Here is a 23,428-nt window from a genome sequence, read left to right as displayed (position 1 = left end):
CGAATTCGTACGCAGACTGCAATGTCTCGGAGGAGAGCACCTCCGTTCCGTACATCGAGCGCTCCGAGGCGTCGTGTAGACGCCCGCGACCGCCTTTCAGCCACAATCACTGCTTACATAATGGGACACATCCCTTGCAGGAATTGCCCGTCCCCACGGAGTAAGTGTCAGTGAAGCCTCGCGTGAATTAGGTTCACGGCCCTAACCGATCCAAAGCCTCGGATTCCTCCTTCTAGTTCTGTCGTACCCTCGCGGACATACTGTAACTGTATGGTGCGATGGACGCTCACCCCGGCTTGACCATGGTACATACCACTTGCGGTGAGAGTTTTCTCACCAGTTTTCTTGACATCCTTACTTGCTGCTGTCAGTGCATCGCGTTTAAAAGGGCCCAACTGGAAGGCATTTCTTTCCGCGTTCAGGAGAATCGGAAGAGATCCGGAGGCCACGCCAGGGCCTATTTCTTGATGTTTCTCCCTCAAAAGCAAAGAGACAGCTGCTACAAGCGACAAGCGTCCGCGTGCGACTAGCAGCATTTATCAGTGCAGCTCACTCGTCGACCGCGAGACTCTGCGGGGGTTGTGCGCGGCCTGGCAAATCCATCGCCTATCCCGAATTCGAGCGTCGTGCCAGTGCGCGGTGCGCGGGCTGTACCCTGTCAAAGACTGGCTGCACCGCCGTGCGATGCGGTCCAGGCCCGTCGAGCAGGGAAAATACATGTTGTCAAAGATGGTCGCCGGAACCACCAGGTGCAACGGGCCCGAGGTTACAGCTGATCTCCGAGTATCGAGCGGAGCTCGTCATGCGCAGGCTGCACCATCCCTATGAACCGCTGCACCGCCTCCGCGATCTTATCCAGGTCCGGAGGCGGGAAGACGTCGTCAAACTCGGCGTCGGGCTCAAACCTTTCGCGGGTCATCAGCTCGCGCTGACCGTCAGAGGGGACGAGAAAGCGCATACCCGTGCTCCGTGGCGTACGCGACTGGGTCCGCCGTGTACTGCGCGGCGTGCACCATGAACTCGGCGGCCTGCGCGCCAACACGCGCGTTCCGCTCGAGCTCGTCCGGGGCGATGCCGTGGTGCCAGGGGCGCTCCGTGAGTGCGGCGGCGCACGCAGCGCGGGTGTCGGGGTCGCGCGCGAAGAAGGCGGGGAAGTAGGCGATGAGGGCGGAGGTGAGCGGGGCGGAGCGCGCGGGGTCGTAGGTGCGCCAGAGGTGGTGGATGTGCTGTGGAGGGTGTTAGGGGTGCGGTGCGGGTGGGGGAGGGAGACGGAGACGCACGAGGAGGCAGACGCTGTCGATGATGTTGCGGTAGACCGTGCGCTGGGCGGCGGTGCGGGAGGGCTTGGTGAGGCTTTCGAGGGATTTGCGGTGTATGTCGGCGAGGTGTTCATGTCGGCGGAGGATAGCGCTCAGTTTGTCGATGAGGTCGAGGCGGACTGTCTCGAGATGGACGAGGAGTTGGAGCAGAGAGGGGAGCAAATCAAGGGAGGGCGGCTTGACGGTCAGTATATTCTGTATGGCGTATATGATCACAGACAGTGGCGGACATGTGTCGGGAGACGCTGCCGGTGCGACACTCTTTTCGACATGCGCTGCGAGGGGTTGAGAGAGGGCTTAATTGATGAGGGGGAGCGACTGACTGAAGATGGCTTTGTGGAGGCTGTAGCTGTCGTACTCGTTCTCGTTCTTGGGCAGGTGCTTGAGCAGGACGGGGACCGGGTCGGACATGGCAGGAGGAGACTCAGATGGTATTGTATAACTAACAATGGTTCACACCTGTTATAAACCGGTTAGTGACTGTGAAGTAGGCATGGGTCCAGAATAGGCGGTGAATGGTCGTAAATAATCGTGAGGGCGGGGCATGCGAGGGACTGCTCAAAAACGCTCCCAGACAACAGGACTGGGCACTATAATCGACTAGTAAATCCGACACATGTCGATCAAGTCCCGGGACCCTTTCTCACAAAAGTTATCAACATTGAGCCTTCGGAGGAATTTTTAACAGGCCATTAACGTGTTATAGTTATAACACACGAAGAAAGCCTTGACCACAATGTGAGTAAAGCTCCCGGTGTTTCTGACCATGAAGGGCAAGGCGCTCGTCGCCGTTCCGGAGCCTCGAGGGTCAGAGCGGCGTGTGCTTGCATACGCACACGCCGCTCTGTACTCTACAACCTTGCCTGCCGCACGGGCCCGAGCCAGTGACGCACTCGACATCGAGAAAGGGTTCTCCAAGGTTCTGCCAATCCCCCGATGGTGTGTGCATTGATGAGACTTTTACACACGCCAAAATCGCCCCTTCCCAAGGCCCATGTTAGGCGTGCGGTACCGGTAGTAAGCACACTCACCAACAGGTCGGACGTGCTTGGCCTCTGGAGTCGACTCGGAGGTCCGCAACGATGGTGAGGAACTTTCGTCGGCTCGTTCGTTAGGTCTGGCGAGGGTTTGTACTATTATAAACGTGTTCTATACTGTTAGAAATGATTTATCACCGTTTTATAACCCACCTGTTAGTAAAGTCCTGTTAGAAAGCCCCCACCTCTGGTTCGTAATGGTGAGTTAATAACCGCTTAGAATCACGGCGCTCTAGCACGGTTGGAGACGTGTGGGAGAAGGGGGAGACGGAGAGACGCGCAGTGGTGGCGGGAAGGAGAAGAGACGCGCTAGTGGTGGCGTCGGGCGCCTGGTTAGAGGGGTCTACGCGGTCACGTGCTGTGCGCGTTGTTGAACAAACAAAGGTTGGCTTCGAGTCTGGGCGCCTTCCCACGCTCTCCCTCTCTGCGCCCACCGTCTGCCTCGTCCCCCGACGCGCCCTGCTCGCTGTGTCCCCCGATGAGCGCGCCCCACCCTCTCCGCGAGCGCGTCCAGTCTAACTCCCCCGAGCCACACCCGCCGCGCCCGACCACACCCCTCCGCATCACCAAGCAGCGCGACTCCCCCCAGCCCGAGCAATCTGCTCTCTCTCCGCGCGAGCACCAGTCACCGCGCCGCAAGCCCGCGCCCGTCCTCGCCCGCCGCTCCTCCTCCTCCTACAAACATGTCCGCGAGAACAACCTCGTCACAAAGTCGCCCTTCCGCTCCCTCCTCCCCCAGCCCTCGCCCCGCCGCGTCAGCGGCGAGAAGCGGCCGCGGCCCGTCTCCATGGCCGACCAGGCGGAGAACGAGCACCCGCTCGGCTTCAAGCGCAGGCAGTCCAAGGCCTTCCAGGGCCTCCTCCAGAAGGAGCCCGTCACAAAGAGCCCGTTCCTCCGCGGCTCGGATGCCACCCCGCCGGAAGACGACCCGCCGCCCGTGCCACCCAAGCCGCGTCCTGCGATGATGGCCCAGTCCTCCGCCCCGTCCCCTGCTCGCCCCTCGCTGGTCACCCGTCGTCTGCACGGCCCCCGGGACGCCGGCGGCCGTCGCCAGCGCCGCAAGACGGTCACCTGGGATCCCCGGTGCGACGTGCTCGAGTTCGACGTCGGCGAGAACGAGCACCAGGATGTGTACTACTCCGAGGACGACTACGGCACCCCCAGCGACGAGGAGATGCAGGACAGCTTCGAGTATGGCGCCCCCCTGGACGACAGCATCGTCGGCAAGATCGACTCCATGATTCACGAGACCCAGCCGCACACGCCGCCCCGGCCTGAGGATGAGCAGGATGCGGCGCTCTTGCCACCGTCGCCCTCTCCGGCCAAGACGCGTCATGAGTACTCGGAGCCTCCGGGCGGCGCAGATGGTGAGTTCACTTTCGTTGCTGCGCGTCGGTATGAGGGTGCAATTCTGGCGCGCGCTCTGTTTGAGACCGCGACTCTCGTACGGACAGACGGGTATAGATGCAGCTATATCCTTTCGTGTTGCTGTGTCGTGCATATGATGTTGCTCTGCCTGAACTGGCGTCGTTTACTCATGCTAACAAGACCCCACAGATCTCCCCGACGACCCTTCATTTATTGACCATCTTAAAGACGAACCACCGCCATTCAGTAGGGACGAGTCGTTCCAGTCTATCCGATCCAATGACTCCGACTCCCTCGACCCATCTAACTTGTCCATCGGCCACTCCGAGGTCTCCCTTACCAACCTCGATAGCCAATCGCTCCTCGCTGACACGGACATGCCCGTCGACGACTCGATCATCAGCAATTCCTCCTTTGTCCCTCAGGCCGACTCCTCACCTGCTGGTCTTCTGCGGTCACGCTCTCCGCCGACGCAAGAGCAGTCCTTTGAGCGCGGTCATTCACGCGACCGCTCCTTCGAAGCACGTTCGACTCCTTGTATCAATGCCTCGAGGTACAACTCTCCGCGCCCAGGATCGGCGACGGGATCTCGCTCGGGATCTCCGTTTCATCAACTCTTCCGGCCGGCGAGCACATCCAGTCTTGGAAGCGTCGGCCGTCGTGTCAGTCCCTTCATTACCCCGGAAGGCGTGCAACAGCGCCTGCAACGGAAGAGCCAGGAGGCCCTCTTTTCCTCGGCCCGAAGCGGGAGCGGCAGTCCAGCTCCGTCACCGTCTTTAGGCAAGTCTCGAGTCGAGTGCGGAGATGGTCAATCTACGTCAAACATACAAGATGCAACAGAGGACACCGAAGCGGACACCTCTCGCGCAACCGAACCTGCTTCCGAGCTCCCCATCGCCACCTCCACCTCGTTCACCCGCCCCCCGCCGCAGACACACCGCCGCGTCGCGAACCCCGCGCTCCCGCCGATGATGGTGCGCGGCCAGAACCCGACGCACGACGGCGTGCTCTCCATCGACCCGGAGCCGCAGCCGATCGACCCGCCGCGCCCCACGCTCGCCACGCGCGCACACAGCATCGACGTCGACGCGCCCGCGCACATGGACGCGAAGCGCGCGTTCGAGGGGCTCGACCTCGACTTCGAGCACGGGTTCGCGCTCGGGGACGAGGGCATGAGCGTCAGCGCCGGGCTGGGCATGCGCTCGATGGTCGCGCGGCACGCGAGCCCGACGCCGGCGGCGCGCGAGAGCGGCGTGCACCTCGGCGACGTGAGCGCGCTGGACCGGCTGATGGAGGACATGGCGCAGGGCGCGCAGGTGGACCCTGGGGCGGACTTGAGCTTGGTGTCGGAGTCGGAGCCGGGGGAAAGGTCGTTTGCGAGCATGCGCGTGGAGGCGGTCACGGAGGGCGTGCGCGCGGCGACGTTCGCGCTGCCGGATATTGTGCGTGATGATGAGGAGATGAAGATCGACGTGGATGTGGGGGATGTAAGGCCGCCGACGCCCGAGGGCGGGTGGCGCGCGGCGGGGGAGAGCAGGGTGAACGGGAAGGGGAAGGAGTGGGAGAGGGAAAGGGAGGGGGCCCGCGAGGAGCTCAATGTAGTAGTTAGCTCTGAATACGATGTTATTTTAACCCACGCGCCGCTCGCTGTCTTGCCCTCGCTTCCTAGATGTGGCAGACCTGCGTCGAAGCCACACACGACGCTCGAGTGCACGCGCCAAACGAGTGCACGCATGGGCGCCTATCGACCTGCTGCTCTCGCTCTCGCCCACGATGGCGTTGTCCGCGGCTCGGGCTGGCTGCACGCCCCCACTCTTGTAATTATCTAGTGCGAATGGTAGTACGAGCGTGTAACATGAGCTCGAGCTCGGTTCGGGACCTCGCTCAACACGTAAGCGCTCAGGCTCTCTCCGCGCTCTCTCCAACATCCGCTGATGGTCCTGCTACAGTGCACTCAAGAATATAACGGCCGTGTCCTCGCCACACTCAGAAACGTTGCAATTCGTAAGGCAAGGACATGCCATTGGACGGGTAACAAGCTGCCTGCCGGATGTGCCCGCCGTTCATCGTCGACGCCGCCTACGAGCACACCCTAGAGATGGCACGATCGTTCTCGATCCACCACCCGTGCATCTTCGCGGACACCCTCCACGCGTCCAATGGGTGTGTAAAATACTCATAGACATACGCCATTCCTTGTGCGAACGCGCCCCGGCCGTCCTGCGCCTGCAGCGCGGAACGACCTCCGGACTCCCTCTGAACTCCCTCCTTCGCCGTTTCCGTCGCATCCCTGCAGTCCATCTGCGCGATGCTGACGCAGCATACTCAACGGGCTATGCGGAACACGGTACGTGTGTTGCCCCCGCGTCCGGACAAGATCTGCTCTAATGAGCTGAGATTCTAGCTCCGAGCGACGCCTAAAACCGACCTTGCACGCGCATACGGCCCTGCAAGGACTGCAAAACGAAACGACACGATCCCTGCACCCCGGCGCATCCAGCCGTCGTGGTTTTCGCGCGGTACGAGGACAAAATATCGCGACATTTTTGAGCCGTCTCACGGGTCGAAACAAAGAACGCCGCGCCGCGGACCACCGTCGCAAGCTACGGCTCTATAACTTGTCATGCGCATGCTCCTCACATTTACGACCAGGATCCCGCCGTTTCCAAGCACGTACGAGCACTCCGAATTTCGACCATTTCAGCGGCCGTCGTCTCGGACCGCCCATCAAAGCTCGTTGAGGCCGCACCGCTTGTACTCCGCACCCCGGCCGCGTTAGAACGCAAGTAAATGGTTATATATACGCTTCTACACCGCTACAAACACATAGTGGCCATTTCGGCCGCGTTCTCTAGGTGCGTCGCCGCCGTCTCTGCTCGCGGTGTGACGCTGAGGACCGACATCGCAGCGTACCGAGCCATGACGCACGTACACCCGTTCCCTGCGCGACGCTGGACTCGGGGCCTGCACGCATCAACGACACGGCAAGGCGCGCCACCACGCGGCCGCGCGAGCACGCCGCGGCGAGGACATGTCCGTGGACATCGTCCTCGTCGTTCGTGCTCGCCACTGCCTCACGTGCCAACAACCTCAGACAACGACGCCGTGTCCCAAGCATCGCGTCGCGAGGCGCTCTCGCAGCGCTCTGCGAGCCGGGCTGCGTAGCTTGCAAAGAGAGCGGCTCTGGCAGAGTCACAAGCTGTGGGCACTGCGGAGGACGGCGAGGCGAGCCCCGCAATGCAGCTGCGCCGAGACTGCCGCCCCGGTGCTCTCCAGCTCGTGTGCACTCACCCAACGAGCTGGAGACGAAGTCTGCGTCGGAGGGCGGCCGCGGCTACGTCGACTCTCCCCGGCGCGAATACTGTATGTACGTACTCCTAGGCTACCATGCTACTCCTTCCGACCCTGCTGACGCAATCAGGTGCCTCCCAGCTTCCTGCTCGCCTAAAAGCCGTGCTGCGGAGTGCTGCGGAGGAAGTCAGTTGGGGCCGGCGTGCCCGAACGACAGGTACACACCTTCGAGCCGCTCGCGAGGGCAACATACACTGATTCTTCACCTTTTGTAGTCATATGGCGGGAAGCTAGGAGCGCGCGAAGTGAGGAATGACACACAGAGACGGCCGGTACGTACCCGCATCCTGCTTGCAAGCGGAACGAACACTGACTTTCACTTTCAGGACATGTCTGTGGGATAGGGCGATTAGCATCGAGGCGCCCACATCGAGGTACGGAACATACCGGTGCTTTACGACAAGAGCGGCTCCGGCCAGACCACAGGCGGCGAGCACTACACAGGACGACGAGGGAAACCCCGCCGCAACGCGGCTACGCCGAAACTGCCGCCCCGGCGCTCTCCAGCTCGTCTGCACTCACCTACCGAGCTGGAGATGATGTCCGCGTTGGGGGCGTTGGGGGGGCCGCGTCCGCGCCGTCGTGCGCTTTCCCCCATGCGAATACGGTACACACTTCTACTCCACCTCTTCCCGGTTCGCTGACTTCACCAGGTGCCTCGATGCCTCGCGCACGCGAGATCCCCACAGCGGGACTGTGTCGCGGGCTGACATGCTCAAGCGATAGGTACGTACCCTCGAGCCGCTCGCAAGGCTAGCGGACACTGATCTCCGTCCTCGGACAGCTAGGAGCGTGCTCAGTCGGAAGCAGCTCATCGAGACGGCAGGTACATACCTCAAAACTGCTTGCGAGCGAAACAGACGATTCGTCCGAAACCGACATGATGAGTTCGTACCTCGCGTACTGGCTCGCGCTTCTGCAGATTCTGACCGCCGCAGAAATCGTCAGTATTCGCTTGTCCTCGGTGCGAGTCCGACACCGACTCACCGTGTGCCAGCGCAGCAATCCACCCGGCTTCGAGTCTGCTGGCCATCCCCGCCACGCCGCGCCCCGCACCTGTGAAGTCGGCGTCGCGGCGGCTTGCTCGCGCGGCGCCCAAAGGAAGACACGTCGGCTAAGTGCGTCAGCGCCCTGACCTTTGTACAAGGCCGACTCACCGCTTGGTAGCTCGCGTTTCGACACCAGTTGCGGTCCGTACGACGACAGCTGCATCCACGCCGCCCCCCTCGACCTTCGACACGGCGCAACTGGAGCAGGGAACGAGTCAGCTGCGAGACTCGTACGGATCCGACAGGCAGGTGCTTATCTTGTCCAGTAGCCTTTGAATGTGCTAATATTGTCGACACTAGACGATGTCAGTACGTGCTCGCGCGGCCGGGGACGAGCTCACCGCTCTCGGAGGAGCTGAAGAGGGTGGAGTGAGGAGGGGGACGGATGGCTGCACCCCAAGGTACAAGCCAGGTATTTATGCGACGCCGCCGTCGCTTAATACCAGCCCCCATGTCCCCACACACAGGCCCCGCTCCGCCCTCCAGGCTCTCGGCCCCCGCGCCCTCGCCCGCTCACACCCCATCTGCTCTCGGCTACGGATGCCCCGGCACACACATGCGAGAGCGAGAGCGAGCGCCGCACCGGACACCCGCGGCATGTGCTTCAGCGTCCGTATGCGCGTACTTGCTCATTTCGTACACGGCCACGCCGCGTCGTTGGCGACGGAGTGTGCGCCCTTCGGACGCGTCTCACGGCGGCGCTGGGGCGCATCCGAATCGCGTATCGAGCGAGACCCACCGCGCGACCCGGTCGGGAGCGGACGAGCCCGCGGATGGCAGGTGAACCTCCGGGACGTTTCCCCGTGCGCTGACGGCTTTCTGCGCACAGTAGGATCCAGGGCGAGTGCGGCGCATCTGCGTACACTATCCCCCGCGTGCTCGAGTCCTCGAAACGAAGGGAAACGCTTGCGGTGCGACAAGCTTCGAGCTACGCCGTCTTTTGTGTGCAGCGGCCTCGGCACGCACGGATATTGCACGGGAACTCCGCCGTCGACGTCCCGGAGACACCCTGTTTCGTGTGCGGCCATCCCCACCGTCTTCACGCACTAGGACGACGCGAAATCCGGCTGCCAAGATGTGCGAACCCGGGCAACGCTCGCAACACCCCAAATCAAAAGCCCACGATCTGTTTCAGTCGGGCCTACGCTCGTGCACGCCGACAGCCCGTGGGTGTGTGTCCGTGGCGGTAGGATATCGAGGCTGCCGTCTGCGCCTTGAGCCAGTGCCCATGTCGGTGGAGACACTCATATGCACAACTTGAATATATTGATTTTGCGCATTTGGGGCCGGATTCGTACCGTTCCCCCTTGTCTGTGGAGTCCGGACGTGCAGTGAACCAGTGCACAGACTCGGACGCGAACCTGCCGAGCTCCGATCGAGAGGACGCCGCGATTTAGAGTCCAGGGAAGACTGTTTACTCGAGCGAGTGTGTAGCGGCCATCTATCTTGCATGCTGATCTTCGAACGGCCGCAGAAATATGCAAGCTCGTGATACGGTCCGCCGCGGACTTCGCGGGCATCTTCTGGCGCATTCGATTGAGTAGGATGGGTGTAATCTACACGCAAGAGCAGCCCTGATTCCTCGACGCCGTGTATGTGTATCTACGACGCCGGGCCACTCGACTGCGAACATGGCACTTCACCCCTGGCCGTCAAGTCCCTGCTATCCGAATCGAAATCTGGGGTATGCTCGTGGCGCCTTCCCGAGTGTTTGATGCCCACGTACGGACTCGGATGTCACATTTGCGCGCCGGAAAGCGGTCGGGACACGGTCGCCAAGATGTGTGCACACACGGCCCAAGTTGTGCGCATTACGACGCCCCGCCTATCGGGACAGGATTGGTTTTGCTCGTGCCAGCGCCCGTGCGAGTTGGTGTCCCGCCCTGCGTGTTCTCCGTCGTACGAATGCGCCATCTGCGCCCTCGATGTGTTCTCATGCCGCTTTGTACACTACTGTATCCCTGAATATATCCGCTTGTGTCTGCGCCGCCATATCCCTCGTTGCGCAGGACCTGAATAATCCGGTTCTTGTTGTGGAGTTGCGAAAATAATAGCCAGCCGAAGTCTGTGCAGTTACGAGAAGGTCAGATCGTGAGGGCGCGGCGGTAGAGCTGCTCCGAGTCCGAGCCGTGAACAGCGCGATCGTCACAGTTCCGGCGAAGTGCTCCGTTCAAGCGAGTTATTGCTTCATCTATCTACGTCGTGAATCGCTGGGTAGCCCCGAACAGGTACGCGTCATGGGGACGCTCGTAACACGGCCACAGGTTTCGGATTGCGGCTCCAAGTCTGCGAAAGCAGATGTGCATTTCCTCGTACTCTAGAAAACAAGCAGTACTAGAGTAGCGTACATACGAGCGGCGCAGAGGCCTCGGGAGCCAACCAAAAGCGCGCTGTGTACTATAAGATCACTTGCACGCATGCGGGTCTCCTGCATCCTGTAGATACAAGTGCCACACGCGTCGGAGTCCGCTTGGACCCAGGGCTACGACATGAGCGATGCGAACGTGCCGTTCGCGTCCTCAGAGTCCAGGCCAGAGTTCTAAACGACTCTGTGAGTCTCCAGGTTGTCGGTCCAAGTCGGATGTGCGTGCGGGTCTCTCGATCGCCAGGAGATGGTGTGCTCTCAGTGGGACGGCGAACGTAGCTGATATGTGGTCAGCGAAGGCGCCCAGCATGGGGATTTAGCGTACTCGGTATCCTGCCGCTGCTGCGAGCTCGACTCGGATGCCTCGAGCGCGGAGTTTGAGACATAGTGCCCGTCTGTAACGAGCAGCGTGAGCGAGGCATCTTCTGCCACAGACAAGTGGATTCGCCGAGCGAGTGCGTACCCGTTCATTTTGCCTTGTGTGCGCAATGTTCCTGGGTACATCCTGGCGACGCATGGGTCAGGAACGCGACATTTGAGGGATCGATTCGCTTGTCCCGAGGCTGCGAAAGGAAGACACATGAGCGAGCAAACTATGCGGTCTCAAAGCTCACTTGATCTGGATGGCACGGATGGTGCACGCAGATCCTGCCACACATTGTGTGAGCTTGGGTTCGATGACCAGAAACAAGACTAAGGAGACGTACCGTGCACACGCCAGGCGGCGCGGATGCTTTCTCGGTTCATCATTGCCGCTCCAGTCGTCGTCGCCGTTGTGGGTTTCGTGAGATATGACCGTGACGGACATTGTATTTGCGAGACAGAGGCGCAAGCCTATTCGAGTCCCTGCCACGAAGTGCGAACACGGGCTGGGTTGCTGAGCGGTCGCGCTTCCTGCAAGATGCATTCGAATCGACCAGATGAGGGGCAAAGTACAGATCTCGGATGTCCGAGTCGGGTCGAGCTCAGCAGCTTGATCTCTCATTGACAACGCTCTCGTTGTCTCCTACGGTACGTCAATCGGGGGCTCGGCACGGTGGGTGCCTCGCTCGCGATCCAAATGGACGTCCTGTCGAATCGCATCGTCGTGGGCCCTTTAGTCGAATAGTCCAGGCCATTCCAAGAGCAGCCATGTAGCCCTAAATGTGTCCACAGTATGATACTTCAGTATGTCGCGCGGGTGCAGTGTCCGGTCATGACTGGCGTGAGGCGGTGATTCGTCGTGATTACATCGAGTTCTGAGCACATATCTACTGCGCATAAATGGTATGCTAGCTGCTACCACTCGCGCCGAGCATCCACGCACTGGGCTACATGGCAAAGACGGCAAAGCGGGCGATTGAATGCTTACCGTGGTGATTGCATCATTCCCGTGGTCCTGCGCACGATTCGATTGTTGCTCGCTTCACTGGCAGGACAATGTCAGTGTCCGTCTTGGAACATTGTGAGAGGACTCACCGGGTGCTGAGCTCGCCGTGTGCCCCTGCCGCGCGAGGCAGATTGCAGGCGGTGTTTCTGTCAACCGCCGAAGAACAAAGCTATCTATGTCAAAATGTTAGCAATATCACACGTACACAAGTTGCAAGAATTCCTACAAGCGTACCTGCTGTGCCTAGAATGCGCCGCGTGGGCGAGAGAGCGATTATATCATCGACCGGACAAACACGATAGCTCCACCACCCTAAACGCATTGACGATGTCAGCGTAGATTTAGAAACATCGTCAACGGACTTACCAGGCACGAATGTCCGCCGATGTCGTACGACGAGCGGTGGCGCGTATCCCGCCCAATGTCCTCGGCTCCTGCAAACGAGGTATCTACGCCGCGATGTCAGCGATAACACGCGTACCTACGTCGCAGGATGAGCGGGGATCATACCTGATTAGCGTGGATATGTGTTCCTCCTCATTTTCTGGCCGTGCAGCCGCTCCAGCGGCCCGCATACGCGCACGAGTGCGTTCTGCTCGCTCTCGAAAAGCGTACCTCTGTGCGTCCAAGCAGTCAGCTATTGAAACGTCTGTAGAAAGACTCACTGCGTACTCAGGTTCTTGCGGAGGGAGTCTGGATGCCCTGCCTGTGGCCGTGTCGCAAGTTGGGTAACCGAACAAAAACGATGTTGTGCCCTGAGCAGGGCCATCCGCGACGTCCAATTCAGAGTCGTGCGTGTTGATCGTATCGAGCCGGCGCCGAATAGGGTGGTCGAAGCGAGGGTCCCCCACGGTGGCGATCGTGAACGCGCAGCTGCCTCTCAGATGCGGGCTAGTCCGCTACGTGTCCCGTAATTCTGGAAATCATACATCTGGGAAATCAATACGCCATTAGCAGCCACGTACGGTGGAGAAAACGCGAGCCCAGCCGGCGTTGTGGTGGTGGTGCGGTCGAGAGCGACGAGGCGCGCAAGCACCGCCGAGGGCGCTTCGAACTACTCGCTTTCCAAAAATGGCAGTCGCGGCCGTCTTCACTCATCGCCCACGGCGACGCTTTCCACGCTCCCTCTATCATCGCTGCGTCGAGCATTCCACGTGCTCCCTCTGGGATCTTTAACATACTGGGCACAGCTGGTGTAATGTGGGGTGTTAAAGTGTAAACAACAGGAGGACCCGCGTGGGACGCAATTCCAGCCGACGCGGGCTTATCAAAATGCTCCGTATTGGCGAGTGCGACGGGGACGGCAGGTTGGGAAGTATTCCAGACGAGGGGATGAATAGATATCTGTCACGTCGGACGAGAGTGGGTGGCGGAGTGCCAAGATTTTGATAGATTTTGCGACGCGAGGGCATGCCGTACAGGTCTGGACAAGGGTGGCCAAGGAAGACATCTGGGATGAGCAGGGAGACTGCCCATTCCAGGAGATTTCCCTGGACGTTCTGGTCCATAGGTCTGCTTCAAAATGATGAGAAATGAGAACATACAGGGGAAAACAGAAGTCAGATCAAGACCTTGAGCGTAGGGCTACAGAGGCCAAAGTAAGGACAATAAGACACCTAAGATGGGCACACCACACAGCCTCGCATACGCGATGATGTATTGAGAATTTACTACTACAGGGTTTACACTACAAGCGAGACGGGGCGCGCGCCGCGGTGTGCCCGCAGCGCCTCACCGGGGGAGTCACCGGGAGAGCGGACAACCCTCTATCATCCGCCTCTCGATCCCCTAGTCACGTCGCACCCCTCAGCCATTCTCCCTCCGCTTCCCTGACATCCTACGAGCCGCCTGGCGCACTCCTGAATGCCCTACACCGACGGTCAGCAGCCCACGCACAAGGACCAACACCTGGTAAGCCCCACGACCTCCCCGAGCACTCACCTTCAATCCTGACCAATCCGCTGCCTAGGCCACGACAATCGACACTGAAGATGCGGCCGTTTGTGCATCGCAGCCGCGCAGATCGAGCGCTCGGTGGGGTGGTGTACAAGGTACATCCTGTTCTGTTCGCATCGCCTCGCGACAGCGTCGATGTAGCGCGAACGCGAGCGCGGGGAGCATCGGTGAGCGTTGTCGTGAGTTCGCGGGGTGAGGAGGGTGGCGAGGACATCTGGGCATCGTGGGAGGGTGTCGCCGCCGCGTGTGAGATCGCCGAATGAACGGGATCGTGGACGAGAGGAGACGGCGGCGCACGGAGTGGAGACGGGCCGGCGGCGCGCTGAGAAGAGCAGGCGATCACGGCCGCGGGGCTGCTGGTGCGGGAGCGGGGCCGTGTTCGGCGTCGTCGAAGGCAGCGAGAGTGTAGGCTGCATGTGTACGAGAATCCGTTCCTTGCTCTTGCAGATCCACTCTCCCACTCACCACGCGCGACTCCAGGCGTCGTCGACGTCTCGGGTCGTGACGGAGGCTGTCTGCCTTCTCCCGCTCCATCCCGGAGAATACACACCCTGTGGGAGGTACGCACGCGCCAGGACGTCTGCAATGGTCGCAGACTTACCTTCTCCTCGCAGAACAGCGCATAGGTGCGCGACGTGCCTCGGCTCTACCCTCTGACCCTTCCATCGTCCGCGCTGGCTCTGCGGCGATCCATAGGCGGTCGTGCGGATGCGCCTCCAGGTAGATCACGTCAGTTTCCCGCGCGGAGTCGACTGCGAGAGCGCCGGAGAGCGAGCCCGAGGTCGCGCAGCCACAGGCGCGCGGACGTACTCGAGTTCGCGCGATCGAGTCCCAGCAAGCTGCAGAGAAGAGTGCGGGAGAGCGAGCCCCAGAGGCCGAGTTCTTGGCACATACAGCGAGTTGAGTGCGCGAGGGCGGGTCTGGGCGAGTTCTGAAGAGCTCAGAGAGGTAAGCAGCAACCGCCAGATGGCCCAGAGCGTGCAGATGACCAAAGCGAGCCCCCAGAGCGAGATTCCGCAGCCAGAAAGCCCCCATAGGCGAGTCCCAGCGAGCCCGAGCCCGAGCACAGCAAGGTGAGCCCCAGAAGCGAGACCAAGTCGAGCAGAGTCCCCGCAGCTGACCAGAACGAGCAGAAAACGAGCCTTGGAGAGGCTGCGCGGCGTAGCACGCTGTCCAAGTCAGGCCGTGGGGCTCCCACCTAGCTGTGCAGCGCGGCCGCACGGACTATATGCTCGGTAATTGAGTGGCGCGCGATTCTGCGAGGGCGGCGGGAGAGATCTACGAAGGTATGCTCGTGCGTCGTATACTCAAAAATGAAAACTCACATGTTCTGTAGCAGCCGCAGGCGACACGGGCGCATTTGGGCACGCTTGCCGCCGCGGCGGAGGCCCGAGTGCGCGGCAAGGGCCTGGTGATGCACGGGAAGATCAGTGCACTCGCAACGGGTTCGGTACGCACCGAGGACGTCGGCGGCGGATGTTCCGAGGTCGCGAGCAAGATCGCGAAGGCCATGAGAGTGAGTGCAAGCGAGCGGGAGGAGCTCGGTGGTGGCGGTGTGGAGGCAAGCGGCGCCGTTGGGCTTGGCGAGTGGTGGGTGCGGCGTCGGCGTCTAAAGCCTCGCGTTGCTTGTCTCGTCTCGCCACGACCGCGCGACGAGATCTACGGTACGTCGTGTGCCGCGCACACGTTATTGTACTTTTTGACTTTATCTGCGATACAGGATGCGTATTTTGAGCTCTCGAGTGCGCTCGGGAGCAGCTCGAAGTCTGCTTGGCTGGTCAGCTCCCTGGGGCTCCCTCTTCTCCTCCTCTCGGTTTCGCGAAGACACGACGACTCAGGCGCACTCTCACGCGTACGGTGCGACTCTAGGGACATCATAGACACGATCTGGGCACTCCATGGCGCTTGCGAGGGGCCCGGCGCCGGCCTCGGCTCGAACAGCCTGTCCCGGGGCTCTCGACACCCTCCTCTCGACTGTGCGTCGAATTCGCGCCTCAGCCGCGCCTCGCTCGTCTCCGTTGTACTCCACTGTGCTAGGAACATGACGCATCCCACTCCGGCATCTTCAGGCGGCTCTGAGGCGCTCGTCTGTGGCCTTTGCGTCCACGGCTAGTTCTGGATCCTTACCTCTCCCGATCTGGATTCCGCGACAGCGCAGCCGCGTTTGGACGATCGCACGGCCACTAGGTGGTCATTCACACCCCTCGTACGCGATCTGGGCGCTGCAGGACCTCTGCGAGTGGCGCCAGGCTCGACATGTCTCCGACAGCCAGCTCTGGGTGCATTGCTTCTCTCCCTCTCAATATCGCGACGATGCGGCGGCGCAGCCTCCGACGGCCTCACAGGAGTCAGGCCTATCAACGTGCACAGTGTCGACATCTCCAGACTCGTACGACGCGCTCGGTGTCGGGCTCGGCTGTACCGGCGAGTTCCGGGGACTCGACATTCGCGCACTCGCCACGCGGCGACGCAGACGCGCCAGGAGGGACTCTACGGCTCAAGAAGACTCCGAGGGACCCTACGGCTCAAGAAGACTCCGAGGGACCGTCACGCTCGATTTCGGCGCCCCTGGACGCCTACGACGCGCCTCAGCTCCCGACTTGGGCTCCCACCGCCATTTCGGGGTGCTTACCCCCGCGATTTCTCGACGGCGCGGTCACGCAGCCACATCAATCCACATACGCCAGGACTATAGGACTCCGCGCTCCGCACACGCGCAGTTTGGGCGCGCCCGGACGGCTACTCGCGGCGCGAGGAGAGAGGCCGGGTGGAGTGTGTTCCCACGGCATGCCGCCGGCCTCTGCGCGGATTCGCGCACGAGTTTGCGACGACGCGGCGCGTTTCTGGCGCGTCCGTGTGCGAGGGTACGGTCCGACCCAGCTTGCGTCGCGACGCGCGATTCCGGCGTCCCTAGGGTGCTGGGGAGGCGTTCGAGTGGAGGGAGTCCCCGGGGCTTGTTCTCGATCTTCTGCATGTAGTTTTGGTCGTGCCGGCTCGACACTCGCACCGTGTACTGTACGAGTACGATAGCACTAAATGCGATACGAACGGGACGTTCAAAGTGCGCATTTCTGACTTGGGCTGAAGTGCTCCCCGAGGCCCTCCCCAAGCCCCCTCCCCTCCACACTCCTATAGAGCCCTACTCCGCACTCCCATAGAGACTCACCCCACACTCCATAGAGCCCCACTCCACAGCGAGAGTCCGTGAATCTCTCCGCGGCCGTTCACCCTCTCCTCCACGTGCACCACCCGGTCCGCCGCCGCCACCCTCCGCCGCCGCGTCCGAACACACCGCCCCGCGCACCCGAGTCGCGCACTGTGGGCGCGGGAGCGGCAGATAGTAGCCAGACGCCCGCCAGTGGGATTGAGCTCGACGTGCGGCGCGAGCGTGCCCGTCCCAGTCTCTGCGCGGAAGACGGCACTGTCCTGTCAGAACGCGTGACGTCACTGCGAGCCCTGCTCTGCTCGACTCGAGACGCGCAGTGGTGGCGTGGGGGGACACGCGGTCACGTGCGGCGCGCGTTGTTGAACAAAGGTTGGCTTCGTGGATCGGCGCCTTCCCACGACCTCCCTCTCTGCGCCCACCGTCTGCCCCGACCCCCGACGCGCCTGCTCGCTGTGTCCCCCGATGAGCGCGCCCCACCCTCTCCGCGAGCGCGTCCAGTCCAACTCCCCCGAGCCACTCCCGCCGCGCCCGACCACGCCCCTCCGCATCACCAAGCAGCGCGACTCCCCCCAGCCCGAGTCTCCGCGCGAGCACCAGTCCCCGCGCCGCAAGCCCGCGCCCGTCCTCGCCCGCCGCTCCTCCTCCTCCTACAAGCATGTCCGCGAGAACAACCTCGTCACAAAGTCGCCCTTCCGCTCCCTCCTCCCCCAGCCCTCGCCCCGTCGCGTCAGCGGAGAGAAGCGGCCGCGGCCCGTCTCCATGGCCGACCAGGCGGAGAACGAGCACCCGCTCGGCTTCAAGCGCAGGCAGTCCAAGGCTTTCCAGGGCCTCCTCCAGAAGGAGCCCGTCACAAAGAGCCCCTTCCTCCGCGGCTCGGATGCCACCCCGCCTGAAGACGACCCGCCGCCCGTGCCACCCAAGCCGCGTCCTGCGGTGATGGCACAGTCCTCCGCCCCGTCGCCTGCGCGCCCCTCTCTGGTCACCCGCCGTCTGCACGGCCCCCGCGACGCCGGCGGTCGTCGCCAGCGCCGCAAGACCGTCACCTGGGATCCCCGGTGCGACGTGCTCGAGTTCGACGTCGGCGAGAACGAGCACCAGGATGTGTACTACTCCGAGGACGACTACGGCACGCCCAGCGACGAGGAGATGCAGGACAGCTTCGAGTATGGCCCCCCCCTGGACGACAGCATCGTCGGCAAGATCGACTCCATGATTCACGAGACCCAGCCGCATACGCCGCCCCGGCCTGAGGACGAGCAGGATGCGGCGCTCTTGCCACCGTCGCCCTCGCCAGCCAAGACCCGCTCCGCCGCGCCCCATCATGAGTACTCGGAGCCTCCGGGCGGTGCAGATGGTGAGTTCACATTCGTTGCTGCGCATCAGGGTACAATTCCGGCGCTCGAGGGCCGAGCACACTGTTCGACTTTGCTCGTCTCGTGCGGACAGACGGGTGTAGATGTAGCTCCGTCCTTTCGTGTTGCTGTGTCGTGCATTTGATGTTGCTCCGCCGAGATCGTCGTTTACTCATGCTAACAAGACCTCACAGATCTCCCCGACGACCCTTCATTTATTGACCATCTTAAAGACGAACCACCGCCATTCAGTAGGGACGAGTCGTTCCAGTCTATCCGATCCAATGACTCCGACTCCCTCGACCCATCTAACTTGTCCATCGGCCACTCCGAGGTCTCCCTTACCAACCTCGATAGCCAATCGCTCCTCGCTGACACGGACATGCCCGTCGACCACTCGATCATCAGCAATTCCCCCTTTGTTCCTCAGGCTGATTCCTCACCTGCTGGTCTCCTACGATCGCGCTCTCCGCCGACACAGGAGCAGTCCTTTGAACGCGGTCATTCACGCGACCGCTCATTCGAAGCCCGCTCGACTCCCTGCATAAATGCTTCGCGATACAACTCCCCGAGGCCAGGAAGTGCAACGGGATCTCGCTCGGGATCTCCGTTTCATCAACTCTTCCGGCCTGCGAGTACCTCGAGTCTTGGAAGCGTCGGCCGTCGTGTCAGCCCCTTCATTACCCCGGAAGGCGTGCAGCAGCGCTTGCAACGGAAGAGCCAGGAGGCCCTCTTTTCCTCGGCCCGAAGTGGGAGCGGTAGCCCAGCTCCGTCACCGTCTTTAGGCAAGTCTCGTGCCGAGTGCGAAGATGGTCAATCTACGTCAAACGTACAAGTTGCGACGGAGGACACCGAAGCGGACACCTCTCGCGCAACCGAACCCGCCTCCGAGCTCCCAACCACCACCTCCACCTCGTTCACCCGCCCCCCGCCGCAGACACACCGCCGCGTCGCGAACCCCGCGCTCCCGCCGATGATGGTGCGCGGCCAGAACCCGACGCACGACGGCGTGCTCTCCATCGACCCGGAGCCGCAGCCGATCGACCCGCCGCGCCCGACGCTTCCTACGCGCGCACACAGCATCGACGTCGACGCGCCCGCGCACATGGACGCGAAGCGCGCGTTCGAGGGGCTCGACCTCGACTTCGAGCACGGGTTCGCGCTCGGGGACGAGGGCATGAGCGTCAGCGCCGGGCTGGGCATGCGCGCCATGGTCGCGCGGCACGCGAGCCCGACGCCGGCGGCGCGCGAGAGCGGCGTGCACCTCGGCGACGTGAGCGCGCTGGACCGGCTGATGGAGGACATGGCGCAGGGCGCGCAGGTGGACCCTGGGGCGGACTTGAGTCTGCTGTCGGAGTCGGAGCTCGGGGAGCGATCGTTTGCGAGCTTGCGCGTGGAGGCGGTCACGGAGGGCGTGCGTGCGGCGACGTTCGCGCTGCCGGACATCGTGCAGGATGATGAGGAGATGAAGATCGATGTGGATGTGGGGAATGTAAGGCCGCCGACGCCCGAGGGCGGGTGGCGGGCCGCGGGGGAGAGCAGGGTGAACGGGAAGGGGAAGGAGCGGGAGGAGGCGCCGCCGACAAAGGACGCGATCCGTGCACGCGAGGAGCTCATCCGCGCGAAGAAGCGCGAGGCGCGCCGGCTGGAGGAGGGCAGCGACCTCGAGGACGAGCCGCTCCTGCAGCGCAAGCCGATGCCGCCGATTGGCGTTGGGTCCCCGAGCATACCGAACTTGCTGCACCCGACGGCGGCTGCGGGCGCGAGCGGGAGGCCGACAAGGAGACGGAGCATGAGTACGGGGGATGCGGAGGACATCCTGACGCGGACGCCGGGCGCGAGCCAGCGGCGCGCGGCGGCGCTGCACCAGGAGGGCCTGCTCGACATCACGGCGCTGCGCGGGGCGGACGACCCGCTGGCGGACAGCATCAACCGGGAGCTGAAGCGGCTGGAGGCGCCGAAACGCAGCGTAAGTGGCTTTGGTCTTTGTCTGGGTGGCGCGGGCGCGGTGCTAATGGGTCTTTGGCGTGCGGGAGCAGAAATACCATGTGAGGGAGCACTCGGAGACGATCTACGCGTCGGCGGACGCGGACACTGTCAAGCACATGCAGGGCGCGGGCGATGTCGATGCTGGGAAGGCGTGGAAGAGCGTGCGGCGGCCGTCTGATATGGTGCGTGGTTTGCTTGTTGAGGTGTGGGTGGAGTGCTGATGGGAGGCGCAGAACGAGTATGCGAAGCAGATCAAGGAGCTTCGTGCGCAGGCGGGTGGCAAGGCGCACGGGAAGGTCTTCGTCAGAGGTGGGTCTGCTGTGATCGAAGAGAGGGCGTTGAAGCTGAGCAGCGATGCGTTTGCAGTGACCAACTTGAGGAACCTCCAAGTGCCGCTGCCCAGTCAGCCGACCGCCGTGACGTGCACGCTCAACAACGGGATCCACTTCGTGACGACTCCGGAGGCTGCGTTTGGCCAAGAGTGTCGCATCGACCAGGAGTTTGAGCTGTGAGTGCGCCGTTCGGTCTTCTGATATTTTGGAACTGATGGATGTGTCGTAGGATCGAGCACAGCAAGCTCGAGTTCACGCTGACTATCAAGGTCCGCCGGGACCCGCACATCATCGCCCAGTTCAAGGCAAATCAGCCACCTCCCGTGGCCCGACCACCCCCACAACCACTACCGCCACCCGCATCGAAAGGCGGCGCGCAACACAAGGGCGGCGGCATGCGCAGCTTCCTCGGCTTCGGCTCCCCCAAGAAAGCAAAGGCCATACTCCCGCCCCCAGCTGCACCCGCACCCACACCCCCGCCGCCGCCGCCGCAGTTCCGCCTGCAGGAGAACCTGGCGCGGTACCTGAAGCCGGACGGGTCGCTCGCGCGCGCGTTCATCTCGTTCAAGGACGTCGCGCCGCACTGCGACACGCGCCTGCTCGAGACCGCGTTCCCGCTCATCGGGCAGCGGCTCGAGCTGGGCGGGGGCGCGCCGAAGGCGATGCAGGTTGGGGAGATCGTGCTGCAGATATTCAGGCTGCCGCCGCTGGCGGGCATCCCAGCGGGCCAGCTGCCGCAGAGCCTGGAGGAGTGCCATCGCGGGCTGAGCCATGTGCGGTGGCATAAGGCGACGTACCAGCAGGGGACGTTGACGCAGAGTGGGGGCGACTGTGCGGTCAGTTTTGCGGTTTATTCAGATGTGCGAGAGACAGGAACTAAATGTGCTGGTGGGTGACTTATAGACATGGCGGAGGCGGCACTTCAGGATCATCGGCGCAAACATGATCGCGTTCAACGACGTTACGAAGCGCGCGATCACGACTATCGACTTGCGCAAGGCGATTGCGATCGAGGACGACGGCTCGCCGGTGATGAGTCCGGCGTCGGGCGTCACTGCGCGGAGCCACTACGACGACGACAGGATGTACGGCGTCGAGCGGTCGTTCCGGATTGTGTTTGGTCCTGGGCCTGATCAGGAGATCACGTTCTTTGCGGATACGGACATGGAGAAGCAGCGGTGGTGAGTTCATTCGGTTTTTTTTTGAGTGTCTGTACTGAGGATATTTCTCCGTTAGGCTGGAGGTCTTGCGAGTCATGATTGGGCGGATCCCGCCGAACCCGCTGTGGGCAGAGCTGTTGTGGCAGCAGCAGCAAGACCAGTCGAAGAACGTCCCCCCGCTACCAGCAGGCGCGCAGGTGCCCGCGCGAAACCCACCACGATAGATCTCTCGCTTACTCTCTCTCTGTCTCTTTTCATTATTCATGACTCTCGTACGCTACGTCTCACGGCTCACCTCTCTCGCATCTCAAGCAAATACGATTGTACGTTTACCTTTTTACGATAGTGCGCGCTTTCTTGTTACTATGACCTCTCTCCGACTTCTGACCTATGTATCTGTGTATGCCCGGCTCGTGAATGCACCTGTTTCATGCCCCTTCGCTGGGACTTGCGGGCTGAGTGCTCATGAATTATAGTATGCTCTGAGGAGAAATTGGAGTCCGGTGATGATGAGGTCCACAAGCGGGGGCTCTTGCGGCGCACTCTGTAGAGACGTGACCGGCTTCGAGTCCGCGTAGACACCGCCCAGCTCGAGGTCGACGTTGTACGTCCGCGTGTCCGCCACTCCGTCAACCTGGAAGTCCGCGACCCACTGCGTGAACGCGATGTTCACCCACCTGCCTCCCGGGCTGCTGAACCGCCGCGCACCCGCCTGCCACTGGTCCGGCCCCGACATGCTCCCACTGGCAGACGCCTCGCCGTACTCCCTCCAGATACGCTCTAGGGCGGGCTCGGTCCACGTCGGGTCGTCGTCTACTGCGTCCTCGCGGATGAGGATCTGCGACCATACTGTTCCGGGGGGTTGCACCCCAATGGCGACGGCGAATGCCTCCCCGGCACCGGCGGGGCTGCGGAAGAGGACGACGGCGAGCCCGGCGTCGGGCGGTAGGATGAGCGTGAGCGAGCCGTCGAGCGGGTCGCGTGTCCATGCTGAGCGGGGTGTGCATTCGTACTTGGGCGGGTCGGTGTGTGTGGGAAGCGCGTTTCGAAGCCGTGGACGTTGCGTAGATATGTGAGGAGCGGGCCCTGGAAGACGAAACGAAATTGCCGGGGCGCGATGTCGGACGAGGACAGTGAGCGCTGCCAGGGCTTTAGCTCGCGCCGGGCACGCTGCGGGTTCGCGTTGTGGCTGTGGATGTAGAGGTCGGTGACGGCTAGGTGGTCGATGAATGCTTTGCGGCGTGCAGGGTCGGCCGGAAGGCGGAAAAGGCGGAAATGCGGCTGCCACGGCGCGCGGAGGGAGTGGTAGATGCTGTGCACGCCGACGTAGTAGCGGTTGTCGCGGCGCGCGGTGCGGCGGAGGAGGAGCGCGAGGGGGTCCCCGTCCTGTTCGCACGCGAGGACGGCGAAGCAGAGGGCGCTGGAGGGGCAGGTGTGCAGGGGGAGGTGCATGCGGATGCCGTAGTTGGTGGGCGCGTGCTCGGGGACGGCGATGGAGAGGCCGAGGCGTTTGGCGAGCGTGTCGAGCGTGAGTGCGTCGATGCCTGCGGAGTCGGCAAACATGTCGGGGGAGGACGCGAGCAGGCCGCGATCCTCGGCTGTCCATTCGTAGCCG

General features: G+C 62.4%; 5 protein-coding genes across 5 annotated transcripts; 4 read left to right on the top strand and 1 right to left on the bottom strand.

Annotated features, from left to right (window-relative positions):
- Window positions 1–766: 766 nt before the first annotated feature.
- On the bottom strand, window positions 767–1,730 carry TRAVEDRAFT_52259 (uncharacterized protein; the record flags this gene model as incomplete). The annotated part of the gene is made up of 4 exons (XM_008044672.1): window positions 767–905; window positions 961–1,226; window positions 1,281–1,594; window positions 1,643–1,730. The coding sequence occupies 4 exons, from the start codon at window positions 1,728–1,730 to the stop codon at window positions 767–769; spliced, it is 807 nt and encodes a 268-aa protein (XP_008042863.1).
- Window positions 1,731–3,374: 1,644 nt separating this feature from the next.
- Window positions 3,375–3,530, top strand: TRAVEDRAFT_86322 (uncharacterized protein; the record flags this gene model as incomplete). The annotated part of the gene is made up of 1 exon (XM_008045105.1): window positions 3,375–3,530. A coding segment is annotated over one exon (156 nt), but the record flags the coding sequence as incomplete, so codon positions are not given.
- Window positions 3,531–7,499: 3,969 nt separating this feature from the next.
- TRAVEDRAFT_74568 (uncharacterized protein) lies at window positions 7,500–9,224 on the top strand. The gene is made up of 7 exons (XM_008045104.1): window positions 7,500–7,682; window positions 7,729–7,801; window positions 7,860–7,962; window positions 8,014–8,023; window positions 8,078–8,193; window positions 8,243–8,373; window positions 8,425–9,224. The coding sequence occupies exons 3-7, from the start codon at window positions 7,956–7,958 to the stop codon at window positions 9,172–9,174; spliced, it is 1,014 nt and encodes a 337-aa protein (XP_008043295.1). The 5' UTR covers window positions 7,500–7,682; window positions 7,729–7,801; window positions 7,860–7,955; the 3' UTR covers window positions 9,175–9,224.
- Window positions 9,225–13,656: 4,432 nt separating this feature from the next.
- Window positions 13,657–16,871, top strand: TRAVEDRAFT_74567 (uncharacterized protein). The gene is made up of 7 exons (XM_008045103.1): window positions 13,657–13,769; window positions 13,828–14,374; window positions 14,429–14,762; window positions 14,820–14,887; window positions 14,948–15,100; window positions 15,151–15,478; window positions 15,535–16,871. The coding sequence occupies exon 7, from the start codon at window positions 16,071–16,073 to the stop codon at window positions 16,842–16,844; it is 774 nt and encodes a 257-aa protein (XP_008043294.1). The 5' UTR covers window positions 13,657–13,769; window positions 13,828–14,374; window positions 14,429–14,762; window positions 14,820–14,887; window positions 14,948–15,100; window positions 15,151–15,478; window positions 15,535–16,070; the 3' UTR covers window positions 16,845–16,871.
- A 775-nt stretch (window positions 16,872–17,646) lies between these two features.
- TRAVEDRAFT_173778 (uncharacterized protein) lies at window positions 17,647–22,248 on the top strand. The gene is made up of 8 exons (XM_008045102.1): window positions 17,647–18,334; window positions 18,527–20,301; window positions 20,372–20,503; window positions 20,555–20,630; window positions 20,688–20,829; window positions 20,883–21,489; window positions 21,557–21,834; window positions 21,890–22,248. Exons 1-8 carry the CDS (start codon window positions 17,740–17,742, stop codon window positions 22,035–22,037), a joined length of 3,753 nt encoding a protein of 1,250 aa, XP_008043293.1. The 5' UTR covers window positions 17,647–17,739; the 3' UTR covers window positions 22,038–22,248.
- Window positions 22,249–23,428: the final 1,180 nt, after the last annotated feature.

The sequence above is a fragment of the Trametes versicolor genome (genome assembly GCF_000271585.1).
Source record: "Trametes versicolor FP-101664 SS1 unplaced genomic scaffold TRAVEscaffold_11, whole genome shotgun sequence".
Classification (NCBI taxonomy): Eukaryota; Fungi; Basidiomycota; class Agaricomycetes; order Polyporales; family Polyporaceae; genus Trametes; species Trametes versicolor.
This window is presented reverse-complemented; position numbering and strand designations above follow the sequence as displayed.